This window comes from Microchirus variegatus, assembly GCF_963457635.1.
Source record: "Microchirus variegatus genome assembly, chromosome: 1".
Classification (NCBI taxonomy): domain Eukaryota; kingdom Metazoa; phylum Chordata; class Actinopteri; order Pleuronectiformes; family Soleidae; genus Microchirus; species Microchirus variegatus.
Window position 1 is genome coordinate 10,597,392 of NC_139802.1, and position 25,426 is coordinate 10,622,817.

Here is a 25,426-nt window from a genome sequence, read left to right on the forward strand (position 1 = left end):
TGAGCCTAAAGAACAAAAAAACATGTACTTGTCCAAATTCTTAAAGGCCAAAAGTGATATTATATCAGAAATTGTATACTGGATTTAAGATGAAATACAATTACTTACTTACAATGTGACTGTTTCTTCTCTTGCATTGTCACCACAAGTAAAGTTAGAAAAAAACTACATAAGTAAATTGAAATAAGCCGTGTAAAGTCAAGGCTCAGGTCTGTCTTCAGTGCTCCAGATGTAATTGCAAAGACTCAATTTCAATAAGACACTTAATAAGTCTTTTTTCAGCTTTTATTTTCTTATTCTAAGTCAGTCTGTTTCTTTAGATCTTCCAGCTGCTACTGCGCACAGCAAGCCACAACAAGTGCAGAGTGATGATTTTTTAACAAAGATCGAAAAAGCTACACTGCAACGCAGTGTAAGAGTGTAAAATATCAGTCATTCTACAGATTACACAACAGCACAACAGATGAAGCTTTAGGTTTTCAAACTCTTGTGTGAATACAATGTGTGTTTTTTTTATGTGCCTGACTTTATCATGAATAATCATTCACACACACAGTTTTATCATCAACAAATCTCCGTGTTTAAGATGTACTGAGAAAGATTACGCTCGCATTCAAATCAGTATTTTGCCTTGTTTTGTAAATATTGGTCAGTGTGTTTTTTTTGTTTTGTTTTATGTAGATGTTGATGTCAGACACAGATCTTAAAGCCAGGAGTGCAATAATATAATTCATGTCCTTATGCAATAAAATATACACCTTTTCCTGCGTATTTTAGAAAACTCTTTTACTGTAGCTTTGTGAGTACAGCAAAACTGTCTTAAAAAATAAATCTGAATTTTTTTTTTTTAATTTCTTTAAACCTTGACTCAACAGAATTAATTCCCTGTCATTTACAGTATGGAGCGTTTCCTCACTTTGTTTCTCAAATCTCTCAGGTGTGTTCCTGTCTGTGTAAAAATAAAAAGCACATCAAGATCAAGAAGCTCCTGGTCCGGCGTTGCAGACTGACAAAAGTCAAATTATCAGAACCAAAAAATTAACAATATACATAACATATCAATCTTAAATAAGAATAAAACGCAAAAAGATAAAATAACAAAATACATATCAGAACATTGTCAGCTTGCTGTGGTCATAGGGAGACCAGCTTGTTGATTTTTCCTAGATTCCAGGCAGATGTGCAGAATTCCCACATTTTTTAATGAAGCATGCCGATCCCTAGCAGGTTTCCTAGCTGGAAACGTTACCTTTTGGTTGTGGGAAAGGTTTCCCCCCTAGGTTGTCCTGTGGTTGATATAGAAAGTTTTCCTAATGTTAGTTTTTGGTTGCATATTCTGTTCCCAAAACGTTACTTTGTCACAAGATTTAGAGAAGAGGGTTCTGTTTTGGGTTTAGGGACCGTTGGCTCCTACCGAACCCTGAGGGAACGTCCTCTAAACATTAGTTTTTGATTTGGCTGTAACTAACCTTAGGAGAACCACAGGCTAACGTTATCTGAAGGTTGTGTGTTAGTAGGGAATGAACCCAAAACAACTTTGTTGATAAAATCATCCTCTAAATTGATTTACAACCTTGTAGCACAGCCAGGGCCGGCCCAAGGCATAAGCGAACTAAGCCGCTGCTTAGGGCCCTGTGACCACTAGAGAGCCCCCAAGAGCAATCAACTAAAAAAAATAATAAAATAAAAGTTTGGCTTTTTCACAGTTTTTACATAATTTTCAGATGTGATTATTTAACTTAATATTATATTTACAAACAATTTGTATTACCTTTTTCTGGGTGCCTCTGTTTATTTACATTATTATTTAAGTATTTGTTTGATTTTTATTTGTCTATTTTATTTAATGCTGTGGTTTTTTTACATATAAAAGTCAAATCTTTGTAGTACAGGAGTGTATTTAGGGCCCCACGGAGGCTTGGGCCGGCCCTGAGCACAGCTTGTGCAAAGGTGGACCCCAAGTGCAGGCCATGTAATAACATTACATAATAAAAACATTATATTAGAGTAATGTGTGTAATGAACCTGTAGATGGCAGCAGCGCACCACTGCAGGTTCACATTACTGAGCTGCAGCTGTTCGGACAGAACTGGGTTATATTTGTGGGGCAAATGACCTCATAGTGAAGCATCAGAGTGAGATGAAGAAATTCTCCATGTTTATCCACCAGAAAACAGGTTATTTTGTCCACTTTTTTGTTACTGGTAACAGGCAGATTAAACGACATGCATGTGCTTTCATGCGCAACTTAGAGTTGGTCAATCATGAAATAACGCAATATTCAGTCCAAACATCCACGTTTGGAGGGATTTAAAACAGATATGGTTCAGTCAGAGTAGAGAGGAGATGATGATGATGATGATGATGATGTGTGTGTGTCCTGTAAAATCTCGAGCTGTTAAGTCATACAATCCCTGAAGAGTGACTCCCACGCAGCCCGCATCAGCACCGCAGTGAGTGACGCTGTGGATGTGTGGATGTGAGGGGGGGGGGGGTGTTACTGGAACGCGGTGGCGCACACGAAAATTAATTGGGTGGCGCACAATGCACCAAAAAAAAAAAAAAAAAAAAACACTCCGAAACGGAATCCCAGGATATCCCACCCCCATCCGCCCCTCGAAACCCCCTCCTCCTTTACCTCCGCCTCCTCTAGCTCCATCCCCTTCTATCTCCTCCTCCTCCGCTCCCTCACGTCCCAACTCTGGAGCGCCGCCGATCGGTCGCTTGGATTTTCCCCTCTCGGCCAAAATGGAGGAGGAGGTCTCTTGCTTAATGAAGGGAGCCCAGATTGCATGACCGCATCTGCTTCAATGAAAAGGCGTCCGGGTCCGCTTTTTGCCGACAGATAATTGTTGTAACAACAACAACAAAAAAAAACCCGAGTGAGGATATCGCACACGCGAGCGGAGCCATGAGCGCAGGAGAGGGACTGGATGAGGCTGCGAAGGACGCGGCAGACATAGCGGCGTTTTTCAAATCCGGTAAGTCGGGGAAGGGGAGAGTCTGTGTGAGGGAGAGCTCCGGTGGAGCAGTCGCAGCCGTGGATCAACGCCGATCTGACACAGTGTTGACATAGATGACATAAAAGCACGGACACGCTCCGTGGGTGCACTACAGTGCGCGTGTGACGTGCTGGAGAGACGCACATTTTTTTTTTTGTTTTTACTCCACTGTCCATTTTTAAATGTCGCAGCCTTTGATGACAGCAACACCTCCTCACACAGATGTGAGCTATTTTTTTTTTAATGATTAAGCAATGACCCCCATTTTGGATTGGACCAAATATTTAGGCGTCAAGATGTGAATCTCGACGCATCACGAACCGCGTGGACGTGGGGCGAACCATGTTTTATTTCTTTTTTATTTCTTTTTATTTTCCCCTTTAAATTTCCATCTACAAAGCGTTTGATCGAACACGAGTGTGGGGTGGTGTCACGCCTCAGTCTAAAAACAGAGCTCAGCACAGATCATGTGCACACGGACAGATCCCACAGGCCGTGGATGCACACACAGTGTGGACGAAATAGTCAACGCATTGGGCCTGTCTTAATATGATGGCATCATCATAACAAACAAGGGATAGGCCTCCCTATAGGGATACTCTGCATCCTAAACATAAACACACTGTGCACTGCATAGCTCAGAGACAATGTTATTTCATCCAAAGTTGTTGCTAGAAGCAAGAAATACTTTAAATTGACTTAAGCATGTCCTCGTGGTTAATCCGATATGGAAGTGTTTTCTGATTTGACTTCTAAAAGGACAATACATTGTGTCTGCATGGCGGTATATACAATCACAATATAATTCTCTGGAATATCACTATTACCAAGGCTCAGGAACGTTGATGCAGTGTTTGTGGATTGTGTGAACACACTTTGAGACACAGACACTGTGTTTACCTCTCTATCAAGACATTTTAAGCAACAATCGCCTGGTTTTCCTCATAAAAGTAAATCCATCCATCCATCCATCATCAACCGCTTTATCCTCCACATGAGGGTCAATCTCAGCTGACATAGCTGGCAAAAGGTGGGGGTACACCCAGTGTCCAATTCCTGAGATGTTGTTTTTTCGCTTTGTATCAAACTTTTTTTTTTACCCTGAGCGAAGATTCTCCCAAGGCACATTTTGCAGCTTTTATAGAGGAGATATTTTACCTGTCTGTCCAAGTTAAACCCTCAAGAGGAGTCACGATATTAACGCATCCCTCACGTGTCTTGTACCTTTTCAAAAACGACAACTTTTAACCTATAGTATGACTCCAGGCGTCAAGAGGGCAGACGTATGTGTATTTACAGTTTTTGAGAGCCACATTTTAAGGGTTGAGAGTGTTAGGAAGGATGTCGGCACCATTAAAACTGGACCACCTATGACACACACACACACACTTAGAGAAGCAGCTGTCTTCCTCTCTCTCACTCAGCTGTTTCTCGCTGTGACACCTGGTGCCTCTGGGTCTACTGGCTGCCACCTCCACTCACTGGACACAAGCAGGAACACACGCACTTACACACTAACACACACACACACACACACACATACAGGTCTGTGCAGCTATTTCTCTTCATGCACTGCATTGCGTTACATTCGTTTATCCGTAGCTCTAAACGTCAACGTTTACATCGCTGACCCTGACCTATTTAAACCACAGTTCAAATCTTAGGCCTAGACTGAACCAGTTCCTCAGATATGTGGTTCTGCCTCATTAGGACCAGGTTGTGGTCTCCGTAAGGACTACTGGTCCTGACAAGGTCAGTGTTTATGCCAGAAAAGATCACACACACACGGCGTGTGCACGAATCCACTTAAAAGTGCACAGAGCAATCAATAAATGCAGCAGACATTAGTTAACATGATGCTCTCTCTCACACACACACACATCATACTATTAAACAGTCCATAAACCATATTGTTGCTTCTAGAAATTGTCAGTCAGACGGTTAGGAATGTTGTCCTAGATGAGGATTGTATTGAAATGCTTTAGTCGCTCTCATGGTTGGTTGGGGGCCTGCCAACCTATTTTCCTATAGCCTTGTTGTATCAGCCTGGAAAGTTGGCTCTCACAGTGAAGTTGGACCGTTCGGATGTTTATGGAGCAGAAAACAGAGTTCACGCAGTGTTCGCGACCGAGACAGAAGCAGGTTACGGTCTCGGGAAACTTTTATAGTTGACTATTATGACGAACAAAATATTGGGTGGGGCGAGGGGGGCACTAAAATCCTGAGTGAATAATGACGAGTAGCTGCGTGCGTCCAGCCGACGTTACAGCTCGTGTGTTCTCATATGTCATCTTGTTTAATTAATGCGCTGTGGTAATGCATCTTTAATGGCGTACAAAAATGGACATAATGGAATCCTGAGCAAAAATAAAAGGCACTGTATGAAATTCTGAATTCTTCTGCACTTGCTGTGCTTGAAATGGGATTTCATTCAACACATTTGAATAATAATAATATCGTTCTCTGTTATTCAGTCAGTGCTTTAGACATTACTGATCTCATTCCAACACTGGGAACATTTCATACTCCTCACCACCACATTTGATTTATTTCTTTTCTTCTCTCAGTGCAGTTATGCACAGTTCATTCAAGTCATTGACCTTTCTGCTAATCAGCCGTACTCCTTTGTTTAAATAAGTAAATACACTTATATTATAGACTTTATTAGAGTATTATTTACATCCACTGCCGGAGAAGAACCCCGAATAACACAACACAAAAACCAGGATTCAGTGAAGGAATTTTCGCTTTACTTGGTCAGAGTTCATAGCAGAGTTAAAACCGGGATATCAGGATCAATACCACCATCAGACACACAAATCCAAAAAAGCAGCAGGCAATAATCTGGGGTTAAAAACAGAATAACACAGAATTTAAACTGCTGCTTATCGTAAGGTGAAGGTGGACTGAATTTAATTATGATATTTCTGACAGTTATTGTGATTTGAATCAGGATATCAATTTTTAAAGTCAAGTTTCAGTTCAATATTGTTGTGACTGTTGGACTTAAAACATAATTTCAGTGCGATACATTCAAAACATTAACATTTATAATCCAAGGCAAGGATAAGCATACTGTACTGTAGAACAATTGTTACATTGCTGCTTTTGCAATTCGGAATTTGAAAATGTGATTTTGATATAAAAATGGTGAACCATTCAGCCCTTAAATTGCATCCTGGGGAACTAACGATACTGTTTTTATTTTAATAAGGACAAAAAGACTGGATCATTTAATGACCATGTCTACGAGAGTCACAGTTATGATATTCTCGGCGGCAAGTGTTGGCGGGGTCAGTAATCAGTGCACACTTCCTGATTGTGTCCAGAGTCGGCTCAAAAAAAAAATCAAACATGTTTGAGGTCGGGTCGGGTCTGTTTCCCTCATGCACTAATAGATTTCTGTGCCAACTAGCCAGGCTTATGCAGACTGTGAATCTGTAGTGTGTCCCTATTTTTCGACTGACTGAGGATGTAGTGGAATGGCGCTGGAAAACACACAAATATTCAGTGTGAACCTTTGCATACACTGTACACCTCTGTATGTGTTTACTGTGCTGCTGCAGTAGTAGTGATGGTCATCCTGCTCCCTGTCTCCTCTCCAGCAGGTCGCTCCTCTAATTGCTGCCAGCTTGTTGCAAGTTCAAATCTTGACACACAGCTGCTCATCCTAGTTGATCCCAAGCACTTTATTTCTGGAGCTCTTGCAGTGTGTGTGTGTGTGTGTGTGCGCGTGTGTGTGTGTGTGTGTGTGTGTGTGTGTGTGTTTTGTCTCCTGGACTCTGTATGCACTTTGGTGTCTTAGTTATCCAGTGACAGCTTTAACTAAACAGCTCCTGGATTGACTTCCTGGCTTGATGACTGTAGTTTGCTGATTGTTTTGCGTAACAAAACATAGGTTTGAGGCTACAATGGTTGTAAGTTTTTTTTTTAGTTTTTTTTTTTACTAAGAATAGTTTTAATCGCAGCACCTGAATAGATAGTGTTCTTGTCGTCGGCCCTTGGAAACACTTGATGTTCCTCCTGCCTTAAAATTCTTTCTCAGTGAGCAGATGGAGCTCCATCTCTTAGTCCCACACTGTTGCTGTGGGTCGCAGCTCGGCTGCTGAGTCACTCTCTCTCAGGTTGCTCACGCCTTGATTTAAAATTCATTGCTGAAATGTTTGCAGCTGGTCAAAGGGGAGAAATATTCAGCTGCTTTTTTTTTTTTTTTTTTTCTGTTAAACTTGTTTCTCCCCCATGCTCTGCCATTCAGGCGATTATCACCAAGCTTTTAGACATGTGCTATAGGAAGCTTTTAATGTTTGGGAATACAATAGCCTTTTTCACACTTCTATTTAGTTGTTTACTACATACAGTATTATTATATTGTTAATTGTTAGACTAAAAGTGAGCTGATGAGTGTACTCCCTTGTTTTCTATTTAGATTGCATATTTGGATTTTAATTAAGCATTCTTCAGAGTGACACATCGCATCCCAGTAGCACGTTGCTGATTGCCAAGAGCCCACGCAACGCTCAGCAGCTTATCCCCTGTGAACTTAAAATATTGTGTACTGTAATCAAAGGAAGCTGCTCATCATGAGGAAAAGTCAGAAGTTGCATTAGGAAGGTGTATTGTTGTCAAATATCTAGATATATATAGTATTCGGTGTCATATCAAATCAAAACAGCTTTATGGAGACGTTTGGGCTGAACAAAATACAAACTCTTTCGCAAGTTGAAATGAATAATGAGCTTTTTATGTCTTGGAAATAAAAACAAATGTACTCATTAGGACACACAGAGCATGTCAGGAATCATCAGTAAGAACTGTCAGCTGATGCTGTAAAGAGGATTTCAAGAAACATAATAAACTTGAGAAAGCATCTTTCTACTTGCTACCATCTCACAAGGTTTTCTCTTTTGCAGCCAAAAACACAACTATTTTGGAGGTAAAAATGCTCCTCACTATGAACCCTAACCCAACAGAAACTACATTAAAGTTATGTAATGTAAAGTAATGTGGTCTACTCTAAATGATTTTGAAGCCTGGCTTTATTTTATGCCAAACAAAAAAGGCTCTGGTCAGCCTGCATGGTTCAAACCCAGGACAGTGGTCTAAATTCTGCCACATCAATAGGAAATGACTCTGTTCATCAAATGGGCCAAAACTCGATTGTGGTTTAAACCCTGATCAATTTGCGGGGGCCACCAAAACCAGATCAAAGCGCTCTGGCCTACAAATCACAAGTGTCAAACTATATTAGACGGTCTTTGTTGCGTTTTACAGAGGAAACGTTAATGTGCATTGAAGTTTGTTCTGAACAGAGCTACTGTCTGCATCTAATTATATCCTGATGCCAGAGCCCTAAGCTCTGCCTCAACTAAAATCACTTAAGTGATGCATTAAATCTTCAGCTTAACCACCGTCAGATACTCTATATTGGAGTGCTGTGGACGGAGCAATCGTCACAAAGCAAAAATAACATCATCTTAATGTTTTATTTTTAATACATGGTGTAATATTTTAAGAAAACAATCTTGATTGACATGTTGTGAGGTTACATGGCTCGAGCGAGCATAGAACTTCAGCCAAATATAATGTGCAGATAAATAAAATGAAGTATCTGTATTGAAAGTCAGGTTTTTTGAACATTAAATTGTGAAGTAGTTCTGGCATAGTTGGCTCTCATATATGCTTACATATCCAAAATACTGCTCTTCACCTTCTGGAAGGGACAAAACACAGAGAGCCTATCACTCCTGTTCTGGCCTCTTTACACTGGCTCCCTCTCTGTTTTAGGTTTCCTTTTCGGATCCTATTACTTGTATTTAAATGTCATAATAGCCTGGGACCTGCATATTTGACGAAGCTCTTGAAGCCGCACACTCAGGCAGAGCTCTGAGGTCAGCTGACCAGCTGCTCTTGCATGTGCCTAGATCATAGTTAAAGAAACAGAGGAGCTAGAGCCTTCTCTCTGAACTGTGGAATTAACTTCCTTTACATGTGAGAGCTGCCCAGACCCTCAAGCAATTTAATATACATTTCTCACTCACTTTTAGCACTAGTTGGGGTAGACACCTTGGTCTGATTGTACAATTCTAATTTACTTATTTAAAGGTCCCATATTATGCTAAATCAACTTTTTAGTCCTATCTGTCGGCAAAGTGTGAAACAAGATGACTCGCTCATGTTTTTGTGGTCCTCCTCAGTCTAAGTACAGGAGATAAAACACGTGATGTTGACTTCCGCGCTCATTGGGACGTCACAATGCGCTAAATTCCTGGAGTTGTTGTCTCGCGCATCTCCGCTTTGTCCGTAAAACGCGCGAGAGTGCTGGCGAGGGCAACGGTATCCGAAAACCGGAAGTCCGTAAAGTCTGCGAAAAGTTCCATTCTTGGCTCCACAGTGCAGCACAGAGTCCTACACAAACTTCCAGCCTCGGAGGATTTATCTGTCCAGTGGATACATGTTATATATGACGGCAATGTGCCTGCTAGAGCCTGCAAATGATCACTTTTCCAAATGCTAGCTGCCGTTAGCTTCTTTCCTTTAATTGTTCTATTGCATCTTTGCTATTCTATTTGTTGTCATGTACTGCCCTCAATTAGTTTCTCCGTCTGTCCCATATACCCCTGCTCCTCGTCTCTCCTCTGTTACTCCTTCTATCTTTATGTACCCCACTCCCCTCTGTTCACTATTTTCTTTTACCCCAACCGACCTAGGCAGATGGCTGCAGATGGCGTGTTAAAAGGGAGTGTTTTTTTCCCCACTCTCTTTCAAATCAAGGTTTGATTGGTCTGTTAAGCACTTTGAAACATTTATAAAGAAAAGTTCCCCTTAAATAAAGTTTATTATTATCATTATCATTATTATTATTGTTGATATTGATAACGCAGTGAGCCGTTTTCCTCTGCGCCCAGAGCGAACCCAGTGGCCTGTGCCAGAGCAGGCTGTAATGTAAGCCAAGTCACTGAGCAGTGATTCTTCATCACATTGTGATAGCGCAGTCAGAATCGGTGAGCACATAACGGCCTGACATTCTCTCGTGTCCTGCATATTCATGCAAAAACTTCACATAATCGTTCAGAGGAGGGAGAGACTTCAGCAGGCCGCGCAGCGTGCGTCGTGGAGCTCAGGATGTTCAGTTAATGCTGATTGAAAGATGGAGTTAAAGGTCAGGAATGTACGGAGAGAGGAGATGGACTGAGTGAGTAACGACGACGAGATGTAGGATCGGGAGAGATGAATGAAAATACAGAGAGCGAGAGCGGGGAAGTGAGAGTTAGCTCCAGTGAAAAGAAGACATGACATACTTGGAGCGACAAACAAGAATCACTCATCAAATTATAGAGCTGAGGCTTGGGTGGAGCTCGCCCCTGCTAAATGTAGGCTACTCTGCTTTCCATGAGGCTGAAACCTTATGGTTGCATCCAGGGGCAGCCTGAGCCTAATTGGCAGTTGGTCAGCATCAGAGACTGTCAGCTCAGATTGGCATTACCCGCGCTGCTAAATCGCCAGGCCCCTGTCATTTGACATATTCAGTTCAAAGAGGAAAAGAGGACTAGTTTTGAAAGAAAGAGAAATAACTAAGTATATAATAGATTCATCTTATGTCCAGGGCTGCAGCAGTTCCTTGATGAATGTGAGTTCGGCTTCTTAAATGTAAACGTGTTTGGTATTTGACGACATTTTCTGCATTTTTTGGACAAAAGATCTATTTGACTTGTTACAGCCTGTATGTTTAAGAATAAACTATGCTTTTGAGTACGTATATTTCATAATATAAATATTGCTAACAGTAAAATGTTTTACTACTTTGTCAATCATGTTATTGTACTGTAAAGTTTAGGGATTTGAGGTTTGGGATTGATTGCATTTTGATTTGTGTTATAATTTAGCTGCACCTCGGTACCAGAATCAGAATCAGTTTTATAAGTAGATATTAATATACAAAGCATTTGCATAAGATATTTACTATGTAAAAGATTTTAAAAAAGATGGAGCATTACCGCTTAAGATAACTTCACAATATGAACTACTGATGCCTAAATATAACTAACTAATGTATTTGTCAGAGTTGCCCCAGATGTCACCTTGAAACACTGTGGTCACAAATAAGAGACAGGTGGTGGTTTGCTTTCAAAATAAGAGCGTTTGAATGCAAAAGAAAAATACTGTTAATCTTTGTAGCGTTCATTCATTCATTTATTCAGCCATTAACATTTGTTGTTGTTGTTGTTGTTTTTGTTGTTCAGTTCAAAACTCAGTCAGAATACACGATGACATTTTTTTTTTCTAGAGGTTATCAAGGTAATGAATTTCTGATCACATGACAAGTAAGCAGTAAGAAGCGTAAACAAACAAACAAACAAAAAAACACCAATCTATTCCAGGTCAGTGTACCAGATGTGAGCGAGGCAGTTTACAAACAAATCTTACTGTATGCTCCAAACAAGGACCAGATGTGGAGGTTGTTGTTATGGCTTGTGAGTCTCTGAGTGTTTATTGGAGAGTTTTATGGAGAAGACAATCAAGAAGGTAGCACAGGAAGGCAATTACCTGTTTTATGGTCGCACCATGTTTATCGATCTAATCAGAGACTCTTGACCTTTTTGAGAGAGTTATAATACATTTTATGGACCTGTAACCCCCCTCCCCCTCCATCTCACCAAATTATTGATTCTAGTAAAATGTCATCGAGGTCACTTTAAAGATACACAAACAAGGATTAAGAATTATTATATATTTGTTTAAAGCCGAGGCAAATGAGAACAACCCAGTTGATTCGAAGTTGAATGACGCTGGCTGGATTTTGTGGACGAATAGAAGATGTATAGTTCTTGAGATCCTTCTTGTACAGTAATGTAAAGTGATAAATATGACACCGCAGCTCTTTTCACTTGGTTAAATGTAGACATATGGAGATTTTTTTTTTTCTGTCATCATGACTGTTAACAGTCAAATATACATTTAAGATATTGCCTGGTAGATTATCTAGAGCTTCCTATAGGTTGGTGCCTGTGATATCTTCATTACCTCACACATGCACACACACACACACACACATGCACAGAGCAGAGGTATAAATCTCTACATCCCACCCACGTCGCCCGGGGGCCATGGAGGCAAAGGAAGAGGGGGATGATGGAGTGATGTGTGGCGAACGAGCGAGGGATGGAGACGCGAGAGGATTGCATGTCATAAAAATAGGCTGTGGGCTGGTCTGTGTGTCTCCTGCAAATCCCTCATCTGATAAGAAAGAAACTTCTATCAGTCAGCTACAGACACCCACTCCATCATTGCTTTCATCAACTCCTCCTCCTCCTCCTCGCTTCTCCCACACAGCCCTCCATCATTACCTCATGTCTTGCCTCTGCTCAGCGCTGTCACATATTCAAATAATGAGCTCGCTCGCTCGCTAATGACAAGACGGCGCAACATGGAGGTCTCCTGTTTGTAATAGGCCACCGCAATTACATGCCTCCTTTCTCTTTTACATTCCATAAATGAGGCATCAGAACAAAGGTAATCACATTTGACTGACAGGCTGAGACACAAAGACACATGATGGTGAACAAACCCCCCACACAAAGGCGAGCATAAATCTATCCTTTGACATAGATTTTCAAATGATGTTTGCCCAAACAAACAAAGCACGTTCACACTATTATCTCACTTTATGGAATGTTACGTTGCTCCAGAGGAAAGTGCAGCAATGACAACAGTTGCAGGCCATTTACACGCATACATTGTTTTAAAAAGTATTTAAAATGAGAATGTAGTGAATACAACTTTTGATCCATGGGCTAAAGAAATAAGTCAAATTGGTCTTCGCACACTCCGAGATAAAGTCTGAACCTTCATCATATGGATGAAGCTCCTGAATCATTTGGTGAAGGAGAAAAAGTACCCAGACTTCCTTTTTTTCCCCTCCTCACATGTATCAAACAGCAAAGCAGCCCCACAAGCACCTTGGTTTAAAAACAACCCTGGTGTCTTCTGTGCATTTTTCCAACGGCCACTTATTATTTTCACTTTCATTTAAGACATATTTTTAACACTATTGAGAACATCTAAAAAAAAAAAAAAAAGAGACTGATCCAAGAGGGCATACAGTACCTCTGCCAACAACAGCTCATCTTAAAATGTTCAAACTAAAGAAACAAAATCCCTGTATTCACCCAAGTTCTTTTTTTGGATTATCATCGTGTTCCACCGCTCCACAAAACTAGTTCTTGGGAAATCTTGCAGACAAACAAACACAAAAACACATTCAGCCTCCTGTTGGTGGAGGTAATGATTTGCAGGATTCCTCCACATTCTTTATTCTTCCTCCGTTGACCTCTCCACTCTCTCCTTTTTGCCCCTGGAGCAGATGCTTCAATCCCCGCTGACACACACGCGTGCGTGCACACGTTCGTGCACACACATACACACATGCAGATTAAACCATGGAAACATCTGGATCTGGGATTTGAAGTCGCAAGCCTCCCACAATGCTTTGTGCCCCCCCCCCCACACACACACACAAGAATAGCACTTTGATAAAGCAGCCACCGAGTTATGAGGCCGTGCCCCACCCTGTGAGTTCTGAGACTAACTGTTTTTGAAGAGTTTCCCCTGGAGATGACTGGTGCACTGTCAAAGTCAAGTGTCAGGGTCTTTTCATTCATGAAAATCGACTGGCGGGTCAGTTTTTCTTCAAGGATCAACAAACAGATTTCTCAGTTGTGCATGACTTTCTTTTTCTTCACTTTTAGTGAGCAAAGTTGGTCGGCGTTGTCGCTGTTACTTTCTTAAAGTCACATCTTCTCCCACACACACTGTTTCACACGTGCCAGCTGCAACACGATCCCAGGCGTATATGCGCGCCAGTGTGTTTCATTGGCGTGCTTTACTCCTGTGAGCAGATCCTTAAGGGTCTGTCTTCAGCCTGTCTGAAAGTTTGAATAAAGTGGAACATGAACTTAGCTTTGGTTAAAAAAAAAAAAAAATCAAAGCGCGGCCTGTAGTGTGTATTCGCGTACACATGTGAGCTTATGCGCTGCCGACAGTGCTTGTCTTCTGTCAACAGCTGCAAACAGTCTGTCTGAATAATAATCGTGCAGTCGCACACACACACACACACACACACACTGGTTTGCATGACTTCATAGGACATTGCATTGACTTTCATTCGTTTTCTGGAGACTTATGCTAAACTTAACTACAACTACTACTGACCTAATCCTAACCCTGACCTCAACTTTAGAACATGTCTTCACCTTAATATGTAGTAATTTACATGACAGGGACTTGATATTTGTCCCCATAATGTGACTGTGTAAACAGATTCAGGTCCCCACAACATAAGAAATACCACACACACACATACCCATGTGTCATGTGTGTGCTTCATTCATAGTGAGGACCCTCAGACATAATTCATTCCCTTGACCCTTACCCTAACCTTAACCATTACAACTATGTGCCTTACCTAAACCCAATTCCAACCCTAACTCTAAAACCAGGTCTTAACCTCCAAAAAGACACTTTTAAAGAAGATTTTTGGTCCCACACACACACACACACACACGCACGCACGCACGCACGCACGCACGCACGCACGCACGCACGCACGCACGCACGCACGCACACACACACACACATTCTGGCTTCCATCACTTCGGAGGGAGTCCTGGAGACTTACTCAAACCTTAACCATAACTACTACTCGCCTATCCCTGACCCTGACCTTAAACTTAACCTCAAACTTAACCACATCCTAACCATACAACATGTCTTCACCTTAAAATAGTGATAAATTACGGGATGGGAACTTTTTGCTGCGTTTTGTCAAGGAAGACAAGTGTGACTGTGTAAACAGATGTCTGTCCCCACAACTTGAGTAACCTGGAACACACACAGACACACAGACACACACACACACACACACACACACACACACACACACACACACACACACACACACACACACACACACACACACACACACACACACACACACACACACACACACACACACACACACACACACACACACCTTAAAATTCCCTGCTGCTTTGAAGACAGCAGCAGGCTCTGATCGCTGTCGCGTGAACAGTGCCAGCCCAGTGCTCTCCTGGCTTAGGAAAGGCTAAACTACTGCTTGGCCTCTCTGGCTTCACATGAAATGGGTTGAGGATCAAGCTTAACATCCCAACCTACTGGCTCGTAGCTGTACCTACTGTTAAATGAATTGCTGCCTTTTTTTTTTTTTTAAGAAAGAGGAGAGGCTGCCTTTTTGCTGTTTATTTGTCGCTGCAGGAAGCAACGTTTTGTTTTTGTTGAAGCATTCCTATGAGGAGGTCTAATGCTTATTTCAGGTCAAATTAAGGAATCCTTTCACCATAACACAATGTTGCATTAAGCACTAAAATATGTAAAAATGATGACATTAAAATTAGATATTTTGTTCCATTTCATTTGCCAAAAACTTTTCCAACACTTAAAATCTATACACAACTGTATTTTTTTATTCAGGTTAAGTGTCATTGGTTGCCTCTTAATGACTTAATCTGCTTTACCTGTCTCTGCTTAAACTTCTGGAAGACCCTCGATGAAATATCAGTGCGAGGAAGGAAATATCCACTTCTACTATTTAACCAGTTTATTGTGTGTATTTGTCATTAACGGATCCCAACTACCCATTGGCATTTGCTGTGCGTTCTGCCAAAGCTCTCTCAGAGATTCGGTGGCAGAACAACAATTCCCATAATCCCACATTAGGGATTAGGTCAGAAATGACATATTAGAAAAGCAAACCAAAATAAAATTGATATTGCACACTGCACACTTAACTGCTGTAACATACAACTGTGCACAGTTTCACACAGTTTTCTGGTGCTTGTCATTATTTGTAACAGTTGGCATTTATAATGCTATTTCTTTGGCCTACTGGAATGCAGTTTTCGTTGAAAAATGCTGAGTCACTATACACTACACTGCTGGATTCTCAATTTACCTCTACAGTGTACATATACCCCGGTCTCACAAACATGTGCTGTATATTGACTGTACAGTATGTCACACATGCACCAGAGGAACCTGCATCCTCACCTACAGTATTACTGTTACTGCTGTGTTTTTATGACCATGTGAAACCACTAGGGGCATGAATGGAAGTTGTTTGTTGTGTGATTGTTATTTTCATATCGATGAATCTGTCCCTCGTTTTCTCAATTAATCCAGTGCTTGTTTGGTCTGTAAAATGCCAGGAAATGTTGATCGGTGTTTCTCAGACTTGGAATCGATGATGTTCTCAATTGTCTTGTTTTGCCCACAAACCATAATGATTCCGTTTTACTGATTTGATGACGCACAGAAACCAGAAAATATTCACATTGAAGAGGCTGAAAAATCTGAAAACTTTTGTTTTTGTTGCTGTTTTATTGATTGTTTGAAGAAGACTTTGAATAAATGTAGTTCTTGAAGATATAGTGCAGTATTATAGTATAGTATGTAGTATTGTAGATTTTGGAGAATTCTTTAAAGGGGACATATTATGCAAAATCAACTTTTTAATCATTCAAATCCTTATATTTGGGACTCTGGAGGTCCTATCAGTTGGCAAAGTGTGGAAAAAAATGACTCACTCATGTTTTTGTGGTCCTCCTCAGTCTAAGTACAGGAGATAAAACAAATTGTTGTCTCGTGGAGCTCCGCTTTGTCCGTAACACACGCGAGAGTGCTGGTGAGGGCAACGGTATCCGAAAACCAGAAGTCTGCAAAGTCCGTGAAAAGTTCTATTCTTGTCTCCACAGTGCAGCACAGAGTTCTACACAAACTTCCAGCCTCAGAGGATTTATCTGTCCAGTGGATACATGTTATATATGACGGCAATGTGCCTGCTAGAGCCTGCAAATGATCACTTCTCCAAATGCTAACTGCTGTTAGCTCCCAGTAGCCTCTTTGGCTGATGTCATTTCCTGTCCCTTAAGTTTCGTTTTACTATTTTTTATTTTAATTTTTTAATTTTTAAAAAACACAGGTGGTTTTTGTTTCTTTCACTCTATTCGGTTGAAGATTACTTCTCTCTTCTCTCATTCACTGACTCCCTTCTGTCCATATGACCATGTTGCCACCTAATCCCTTCCTGGCAGCATGTGCTGACCATCGTTTCCCCAGACTTCTGCAAAGATGAATTCATGATGATCACTCACTTAAGTTATTATGCAAATGCTGTGACATACTTGTCCAAATGTTGGGGGAAAAAAACCATCTGATGCTAAAAACACATGTAAGGCCTCTGAAATTCTGCTCGAGGATAATCACTTTTCACTTTATCCACACTCTGCTGTATAAAGTGAAACATACAGTGAGTGTGTGAACAGGTGCTTACAGTAATCCTCGTCAGGCAGCAGCATATGCCAAGCTGTCCTTTTCAGAAAGACAGCCAGGAGAAGTCGGAGTGAAGAAGAACTAAGCTGCCCCACTCTCTTATTTGCCTGCCTCTCCTCGCCGTTATCTTGTGCCACTGTAGCGTCCAACTGATGAGTGACCCTGAACCAGTGTTAGTCCGCTGTCAGTCTGCCGAAGCATGTCAATGCTAATACAGAATAAACAGTGGAAAATATGTCCACTCTGAAGTGACTTAACCGATTTATTCATGAGTAAACAACGCATTTAACCTGTGGCAACACCTGTGTGGCAACAAATAATCCCAAAAATATATATATTTAAAAGTCCCATACTATGCAAAATCAACTTTTTAATCATTTAAATTCTTATATTTGGGACTCTGGAGGTCCTATCAGTCGGCTCACTCATGTTTTTATGGCCCTCCTCAGTCTAAGTACAGGAGATAAAACATGCAATGGCGACTTCCGCGCTCATTGGCACGTCACAATGCGCTAAATTCCTGGAATTGTTGTCTCGCGGAGCTCACCTTTGTCCGTAAAACATGCGAGAGTGCTGGTGAGGGCCACGGCATCCGAAAACCGGAAGTCCGCGAAGTCCATGAACAGTTCTATTCTTGGCTCCACAGTGCAGCACAGAGTCCTACACAAACTTCCAGCCTCAGAGGATTTATCTGTCCAGTGAATACAGGTTATATATGTCGGCAATGTGCCTGCTAGATCCTGCAAATGATCACTTTTCACTTTTTTTTAAGGTGGACCTTCAAGGTCGACATCCAATCACAATATAGTGTGAGACAATTCAATGTCAATGGTAACGTGGATTATTCCATCACAATGTTTTGATCGAATAATGGTCACAAGAATATGAATTGGACCAAAATCTACTGACTGTCTATCTGAGTCACAGAAAGGGATTGAGTTGCTCATCGCTCCCTTAGTTTGCCCAATTCACCTGTAAATAGAACAAGCATTTAAAATAAATGTATATATACCGTATTAAAAAAACAAAACAAAACCCATTTAAACCTAACAGAAAAGGACTAAGATTCTGGATTCTGGCTCTATGGTTCAGTAGTATTTAATTCATGAATCCCTGTTAACAGCTCTTTAATCAGGTTTCTCCCCTCTGTTGAATTTGGCAGCACTTTTAAATACATGCTGATCCATGGCTCTTCTCTATCTTGCAGCAGTAGCTTTATGTTAAGTAACTCTTTGTTTAAGATTTAGCTTTGTCTGACCCTCATGCATTTGGCCACAGGAGGAGCATTTCAAGACTTAAATGTGTTGAGAGAGACTTAATAAAACCCTTTGAATGATATTTCTTTTCCTCAATGAAGGTGATTCAATGTTTCAGTAGCAACTGTATTAGGAGAGTGTTGTTCATTAATTAAATCTTAGTGTGCAACCAACCTGCATCTAAATGTTTTTCTTTTTTCTTTTCAGAATTATGTGTCTTTGGATTTGGCACACAGCATTTTCGTTATTTGTTCAGACGTTTTTGATAACAAATTGTGGTCTCTTTCAAAACAGACCCAAAACATTAAGAATTAAAGAAATAACGCCACAAACAGAAGGAATAAGGCTTCGCCATAATGGCCATTTAAAATCCGTCGATAATGATATTCATCACAATAAATTTCAGATAATTCAAAAGTACGTTTTGCTCCCGAGTAATTCTTCATGGACAGAAAACAAAGAACATTGTTCAATCAATGAAATATTGTTTACCTACAAGGAATGAATAAGAAATTGTATGAATCCTGTTGAAAGTGTGATTAGAGTGTTGATGTGTGGATGATCAGGATGGCCATCATGAACCAGTTGCTATTAATGAATTGATCCTGAATCAGTTGCGTTGTAGAAAGTGAGCGCGCTGGTTTTTAGCACGGTCTCCTCTGCAGTGTTAAGATGCTTCAGATAACAATCAGCTGAAACACTTCCCTGCTGTTTCACAAGTCCAAGCTTGGATGTTCCCAGCATTTCATCTCTTGGTGTCTTTAACTGACTCGATGGCTTTATCATATCATATCAGCGCATCAAATGGTGCTCAATCTCAGGGAGAGACCGCTCAGAAACTTCACAGTTCACAGTTTTCCCCACTCATTTCCTCATTTTATTCCTCTGTCTCTCTCTGTAGATTGCTCTCTTCCAAAATGTGAATCCAAACTGGACGGCCCAGGTCAAACCACAGGTAAGACAACATAATGTACCTTTTTTTGACAAATCTTGCACTTAATATCATTTGTGTGACATCAATATACAAACTGGGAAAGCACCAGTGGTTTGTGTGTTTTAAGGGAAGCTTCAGAGTCGATGAGCTGTCTTTGTGTTTGTGCAAAGCTGTGCAGCAGAACAGCGGATGCACTTATCCACTGATAAAGTGTATGATTTGTGATTATCATACATTTTTTATATTGAATCGCAGACAAAGGATGTTGCCGTTATGTACACATTTGAGAAAAACCCACTGAGGCAAACTGTGTCAGACGAATTTGGGCTTTATAAATAATTAATTTTCTTTCACCCGATGACACACAACACCAAAAGAAACAACAACAGACGACTCCTCCATGAAACGTCTGAGAAGAAATTGATCAGTAACGTAAAGCTTTTCTGTTCAACCGTTTTATAACGCAGTGGTCATGAAGGCACCTCTCCACAAATTTGACGAGCAACCCGCATTGCTCCTGTCGTAAACAATACGTGTCGATGTGTTACTGAATAAATATGACAACATCGCCCAGCCTTAATCTTATATCCCATCTAAACTGTAATGCATCGGGAGCAAACATGACCTCGTGGATTCACGTCTCGAGTATCCCCCAAGGACATACTGTACATACTGGAAATACACTAAATCACTCTCCAAACGTGGCGGTTGAGTGGCCTGTATTAGGTTATGCACATAGATTATCCTAAATGGACACAGGCAATATTGGATCCATGGGCAATAGATTATAATTTAATCTCCCATGGGCTAAAATGTATCATAAGAGTCTGTAACTTTTCCATTTAAAAAAAAAAAAAGAATAAAAAAAAAAGAGTCTAATCTGTGGCAGATCATCAAGTCAAGGGAACATATGAAAAATGGTAGATGGATGAGACTCATGTAACCTGTCAACATTTAGCTCTCTGAGTGTTTTTGACCTCATGTTTTGCAACTGGGTCATCCAAGGATGAACATTTTACAAGACCGGTTTCCATTTTACGGCCAAGCCGGTCACTCCCATTCGCCACAATCTGTGTTGGCATTAAAGGGAAGTGACTGAGACGCGCCAGCCAAACCTTATGTACTGGCTTTTTGCCCATAAACCCGTGACCCTCATCCCGAGGCTGAATCACAAGATGACAGAGATGATGCAGTGATGTCTTCCTCTGTTTTCCCCTGGAATCAGGCAGAAACCCGCGAGCTGCTCTCACTGTATCAGAGGTAACCGGGTTGTACCGGCCATTTATGGCTGACTGTCAATTCTTCATTTACAGTTAACTCGGAGCAAAGTGAACCTGCTGTTGAATTATGTGCCAATTTAGCAAATTGCCTGAAGCGTTTTGTTGCACTCTAACAAGAAACCGCAGGTGTAAAAATCCTCTCGGTGTGAAATGATGACTTATGCATTCAAGGTTTTTTTTTATTATTATTTGTCATACACACACACAGAGATACGACATGAACCATGCAGTGAAATGTGGTGGGAGCTCTGTTGCTGTGCAGAGATGCTAATAAACATTGATGAACAGTGAATAGATCGACAAAAATATAAATGACATGAGAAAACTTGAGAAAAGCACTGTGGCCTACATCAAGAAGGCAATTATTGATGCTTTTACAGTCTGAGTTATGTGTATGTGTCAAATGGTTGTTTGTTTAGGACCCAAACACTGACTTTGTCAGGACCTCATAGAGACCAAAATCTGGTCCTAATGAGGAACTTCATTTCTGATAGCTAGTGTTGGGCTAAAATGATAATTGTGGCTAGGGTAAGTTCAGAGTTGGGCATTAACTTGTTAGGTCAAGTTATAAAATATTTCATTTTAAGCTGTCAAGATGAATCGAAATCAACGCAGTGTCCTTAGAAGAATAGTTACAAGCATGTGTATGTGTGTTTCTGGGCTGGTGGTGGATGAGTGCCTGCTTTCAACAAGTCTGACCAAACATTTAAATATACACCCATGCTTTATGTCTATTTTTATCCCCCAGTGGGGAAAAGTGTTTATTATTTTGTAATATTTTTGTATTTTCAGTGGTTTTCCCTTCCTCTCTCTGTAATAGCTACATGTCTATTATGTGCTTTCCTTTTGAAGGGTCAAGCTCAGCTTGTTTGATGAACAAGTTTTGAGAATGATTTTGTCTTTCCAGAGCTTTACAGTTGTGCACAGGGTGGCGTTCATGTGGGCTGACGATAACCGATGACATGGTGTCCTGAAAAGATTTTTCTTAAAGGGGACATATTATGCAAAATCATCTTTTTAATCATTTGAATCCTTATATTTGGGACTCTGGAGGCCCTATCAGTGGGCAAAGTGTGAAACAAGATGACTCACTCATGTTTTTGTGGTCCTCCTCAGTCTAAGTACAGGAGATGAAACATGCGGTGTTGACTTACGCGCTCATTGGGACGTCACAATGCGATAAATTCCTGGAATTGTTGTCTCGCGGAGCTCCGCTTTTTCTGTAAAACACACGAGAGTGCTGGAGAGGGCAACCATAAGTCTGCGAAAAGTTCTATTCTTGGCTCCACAGTGCAGCACAGAGTCCTACACAAACTTCCTGCCTCAGAGGATTTATCTGTCCAGTGGATACATATGAAAGCAATGTGCCTGCTGCAGCTTGCAAATGATCACTTTTCCAAATGCTAACTGCTGTTAGCTCCCAGTAGCCTCTGTGGCTGATTTCATTTCCTGTCCCTTAAGTTTGGTTTTACTTTTTTTAAGGTGGACCTAAAGAGATACTACTAAACAGAGCGTTCTGAACAGGGCTGTTTTGGCAGAGTGATTGAACTGCTGTGGTGCTTCATCCTTATGGTATTTTGACCAAAGCATGTCACAGACATGTTCATTAGGACACCAGGGAACTAGTTTAACTTTGAGAAATAGGGTATAATATGTCTCTTTTAACCATTATGCAAACATAAAGCAACTCTATAGTTTCTATATATGGTTACTTATCCTCATAAAGGCTGAGCGATGTGTTTAACTAAACTCTAAGACTCAACTCTTTGGCCAAACAAAAATGCATTGGACAATAATAACCTGCCCACATCACATTATGTAACTTTAATCTCATTGATGGATGTGGCCTAGAATCAGAAATGTGACTAATGAAGTAGTTTGGGCTTTCAACTTTGCTGTCAGCTGTCTCATCATCTGTTCTGCTCCCGTCACATACTGTACAGTGCCACACAGACGCTGCAGCTTACTTAACTTAACTTTTTTCACATGCTTTGTTTGGTTTTAACGATGACGTCGGGTGATGTTCGTATCTTGTCAAAGTCATTTAACCACAGAATGACAGGTTGTCCTCAAACACTGTTGACCTTCATGTGGATTTACACTCTAAACCTTCTTTGAGTAAATATTTGGACCGTTCCCCAGATATTCTCTGGCTTCCACTCCGATGTAATCTGTAACATTAACCGAATGCCTGCCAGGATTCTGAACACCAAGCGTACGAATAATCAGGCGTACATAGGACGGTGAATTAGAAATAAAACTGCTGAATAAAACGGGAGAGTAATTGAACATGGGTGAAGGGGACGGTGAAAGGCAAACCTTTCCTTTCTTCCATGTATTTCTTTTTCTATTTGATTCAGCTGTGAACTCGGTCTCACATCTCTGCCCGTATACGACGCTCACCGTGTGGTTCCTATTGAACTGGGCTTTGAATGCTTACCATGTGCACTGTGGGTAGACAGACAGGCATGCTTTTACACACACACATGTGTGCACACACACTCCTAAGCAGTGGAGGAAGTGGTTTTCTCTGGAGTTCATTGGATTTTTTTTTTTTTTTTTTTTTTGTTATTCTCCCCTGCAGAGGCCAGAGTGTGGAAGACTAAACTCTATATGTTGTGTGTGTGGATGTGGTTGTTTTGTGTTTCTGTGCTGATTTTGTTTACTTATTCTCTTTTAAATCCTTCCTATTTCTTTTTCGTTCTCCATAATTGTCTTTTTATATCTCTTAAAATATTACGTCCCACAAATTACACTGCGTTTTTTGGCACTAAAAAAACACTAGTGTAGAGAATAGAAATGGCATGAATAGGACTCTTGTGTGCATCCTGACCTCTGTGTGTGCCCTTTGGCCTACGTGTGTGTGTGTGTGTGTGTGTGTGTGTGTGTGTGTGTGTGTGTGTGTGTGGATGCAGGTTTTAATTAGATCATCCTGTAGATCACTGGTCGTGTTGGTTTTGGGTGTTTTGGCGCAGGATGTCAGTGTAATGATATCTGCTTTTTTTCTGAAGGAACATATCCTGTGGCTGCTAAATAACAAAATAATCAACTCCAGAAGAGACAAAGACACCAACACCTGTTGTTATATTTATTTATTAAACTATTCATATTGTGTTACAAATGTTTTTTCTGTCGTTAGATAGATACCAACATTTGCACACAGATTTAAAAGGCTTCGCAAGTGAGGTGAGACGATTCTCCCGTCAATTCAAATGTACACGTTGGCGGCTCTAAATAATAATAATAATGAAATAATCCAGAGTGTTGAATTATCTTTATTATCTATATCTATAAAATGCACCACAGAGTATACTGTGAACCATGACTTTTACAAATACACTCACTCGCTCATCTTCTACCGTTTTATCCTGAACATGAGAGGTCGTCCAGTTCACCACAGGGCCACATCTCACACCTACGGTCAATTTAGAGTGTCAAATTTGCCTAATCCTCAGATCTGCATGTTTTTGGACTCTCGGAGGAAATGGCAATGACATATTTTCCCCAAATTGTTCAGCCCAACACCACCTGATTCTGAGCTGAAAGACTCCATCTGTTGTGATCTACTTTTTTCCCCCCTGAAGTGAAGACGGTGCGCTCAGCTGCAGCTGCACTGTCAAGATCACTTTCACGATAGCTTTCATCAAAATGAAGCCACTCTGCGAGACCTCATGTTGATGATTATAATAAAATCTATGGGGGATTTCTCTGCAATGACAGCATTTTAGAACAAAACGCAGGTGAGCTTTGTGATGCTGCTCATTTCCTTCCTTTTGCATCTTCTCTTCTCCCGTTCTTCCTCTCCATCTCTACACCTCTCCTCTTCCCACTCCCCCTCCAAGCGTTGCATTATTGCTGTTTCCCCACATCGTCACCATCATCTCTTTCTCCCTCTCCATGACCCTGGTCTTTTCCTGGAGAGCACTGATGCATGGGAAAGCTAGGTTCCGCTCCAACACCCGTCCAATCACCGTCAACCTCTCCCCCGTACATGAGCCAATTGCTTATGAGAGATACTCAGTGGGGGAGGGGCCAAGCATGAAGGGATGGGCTGAGAGGTGCTAATGTTGTGTGTGTGTGTGTGTGTGCTGGCCGCTCCTTGAATCATGGGACATAAAGGATACTTGGCTGCTCTTGCAGCGACTGAGGAATATCACCATAATGCCCTTTCCATCCTCTGCATCATATGCATTTGCAGTGTTTGATGGTTGAGCCGCTGCAGGAGCAGCGGTGCTAATTTATGCTAAACAATGCTTTTTATGCATTGCTTCGTTGGATAGAGAAGTCGGACGTGATGTAACACCGTGACAGGATTGTCATATCTGAACAAATGCATAAATAATTGTTTTATTAATTCATAGCAGCTGTCTGTGGCAGTTTGGCCGTTGCCGTGACATCACGAGATGAAGATCATACATAGGTATACAGAGTGTAATTCATGTTAATTTCCTTCAGATTTGTATTCATAATGTGAGAATGAAAGAGATTTTTTTTTAAAGTGAAGGTATTTACTTGAATCTTGGGCGACGATGGTGAAGAGCTCTTGTAGTGGAGGCTGTGCTTCTGAAACCCTTCAAAAGTTTCACACTG

General features: G+C 40.9%; 1 protein-coding gene across 1 annotated transcript in view; it reads left to right on the forward strand.

Moving 5' to 3' along the window:
- Positions 1-2,911: 2,911 nt before the first annotated feature.
- The window catches only part of triob (trio Rho guanine nucleotide exchange factor b), a gene marked incomplete at its 5' end in the record, with an annotated part of 110,707 nt that continues 88,192 nt past the window's right edge, over positions 2,912-25,426 (forward strand). The window contains 2 exons of the mRNA XM_083910501.1: positions 2,912-2,981; positions 19,524-19,577. Coding sequence (XP_083766627.1) covers positions 2,912-2,981; positions 19,524-19,577 — 124 coding nt within the window. The remainder of the gene's footprint in view (positions 2,982-19,523; positions 19,578-25,426) is intronic.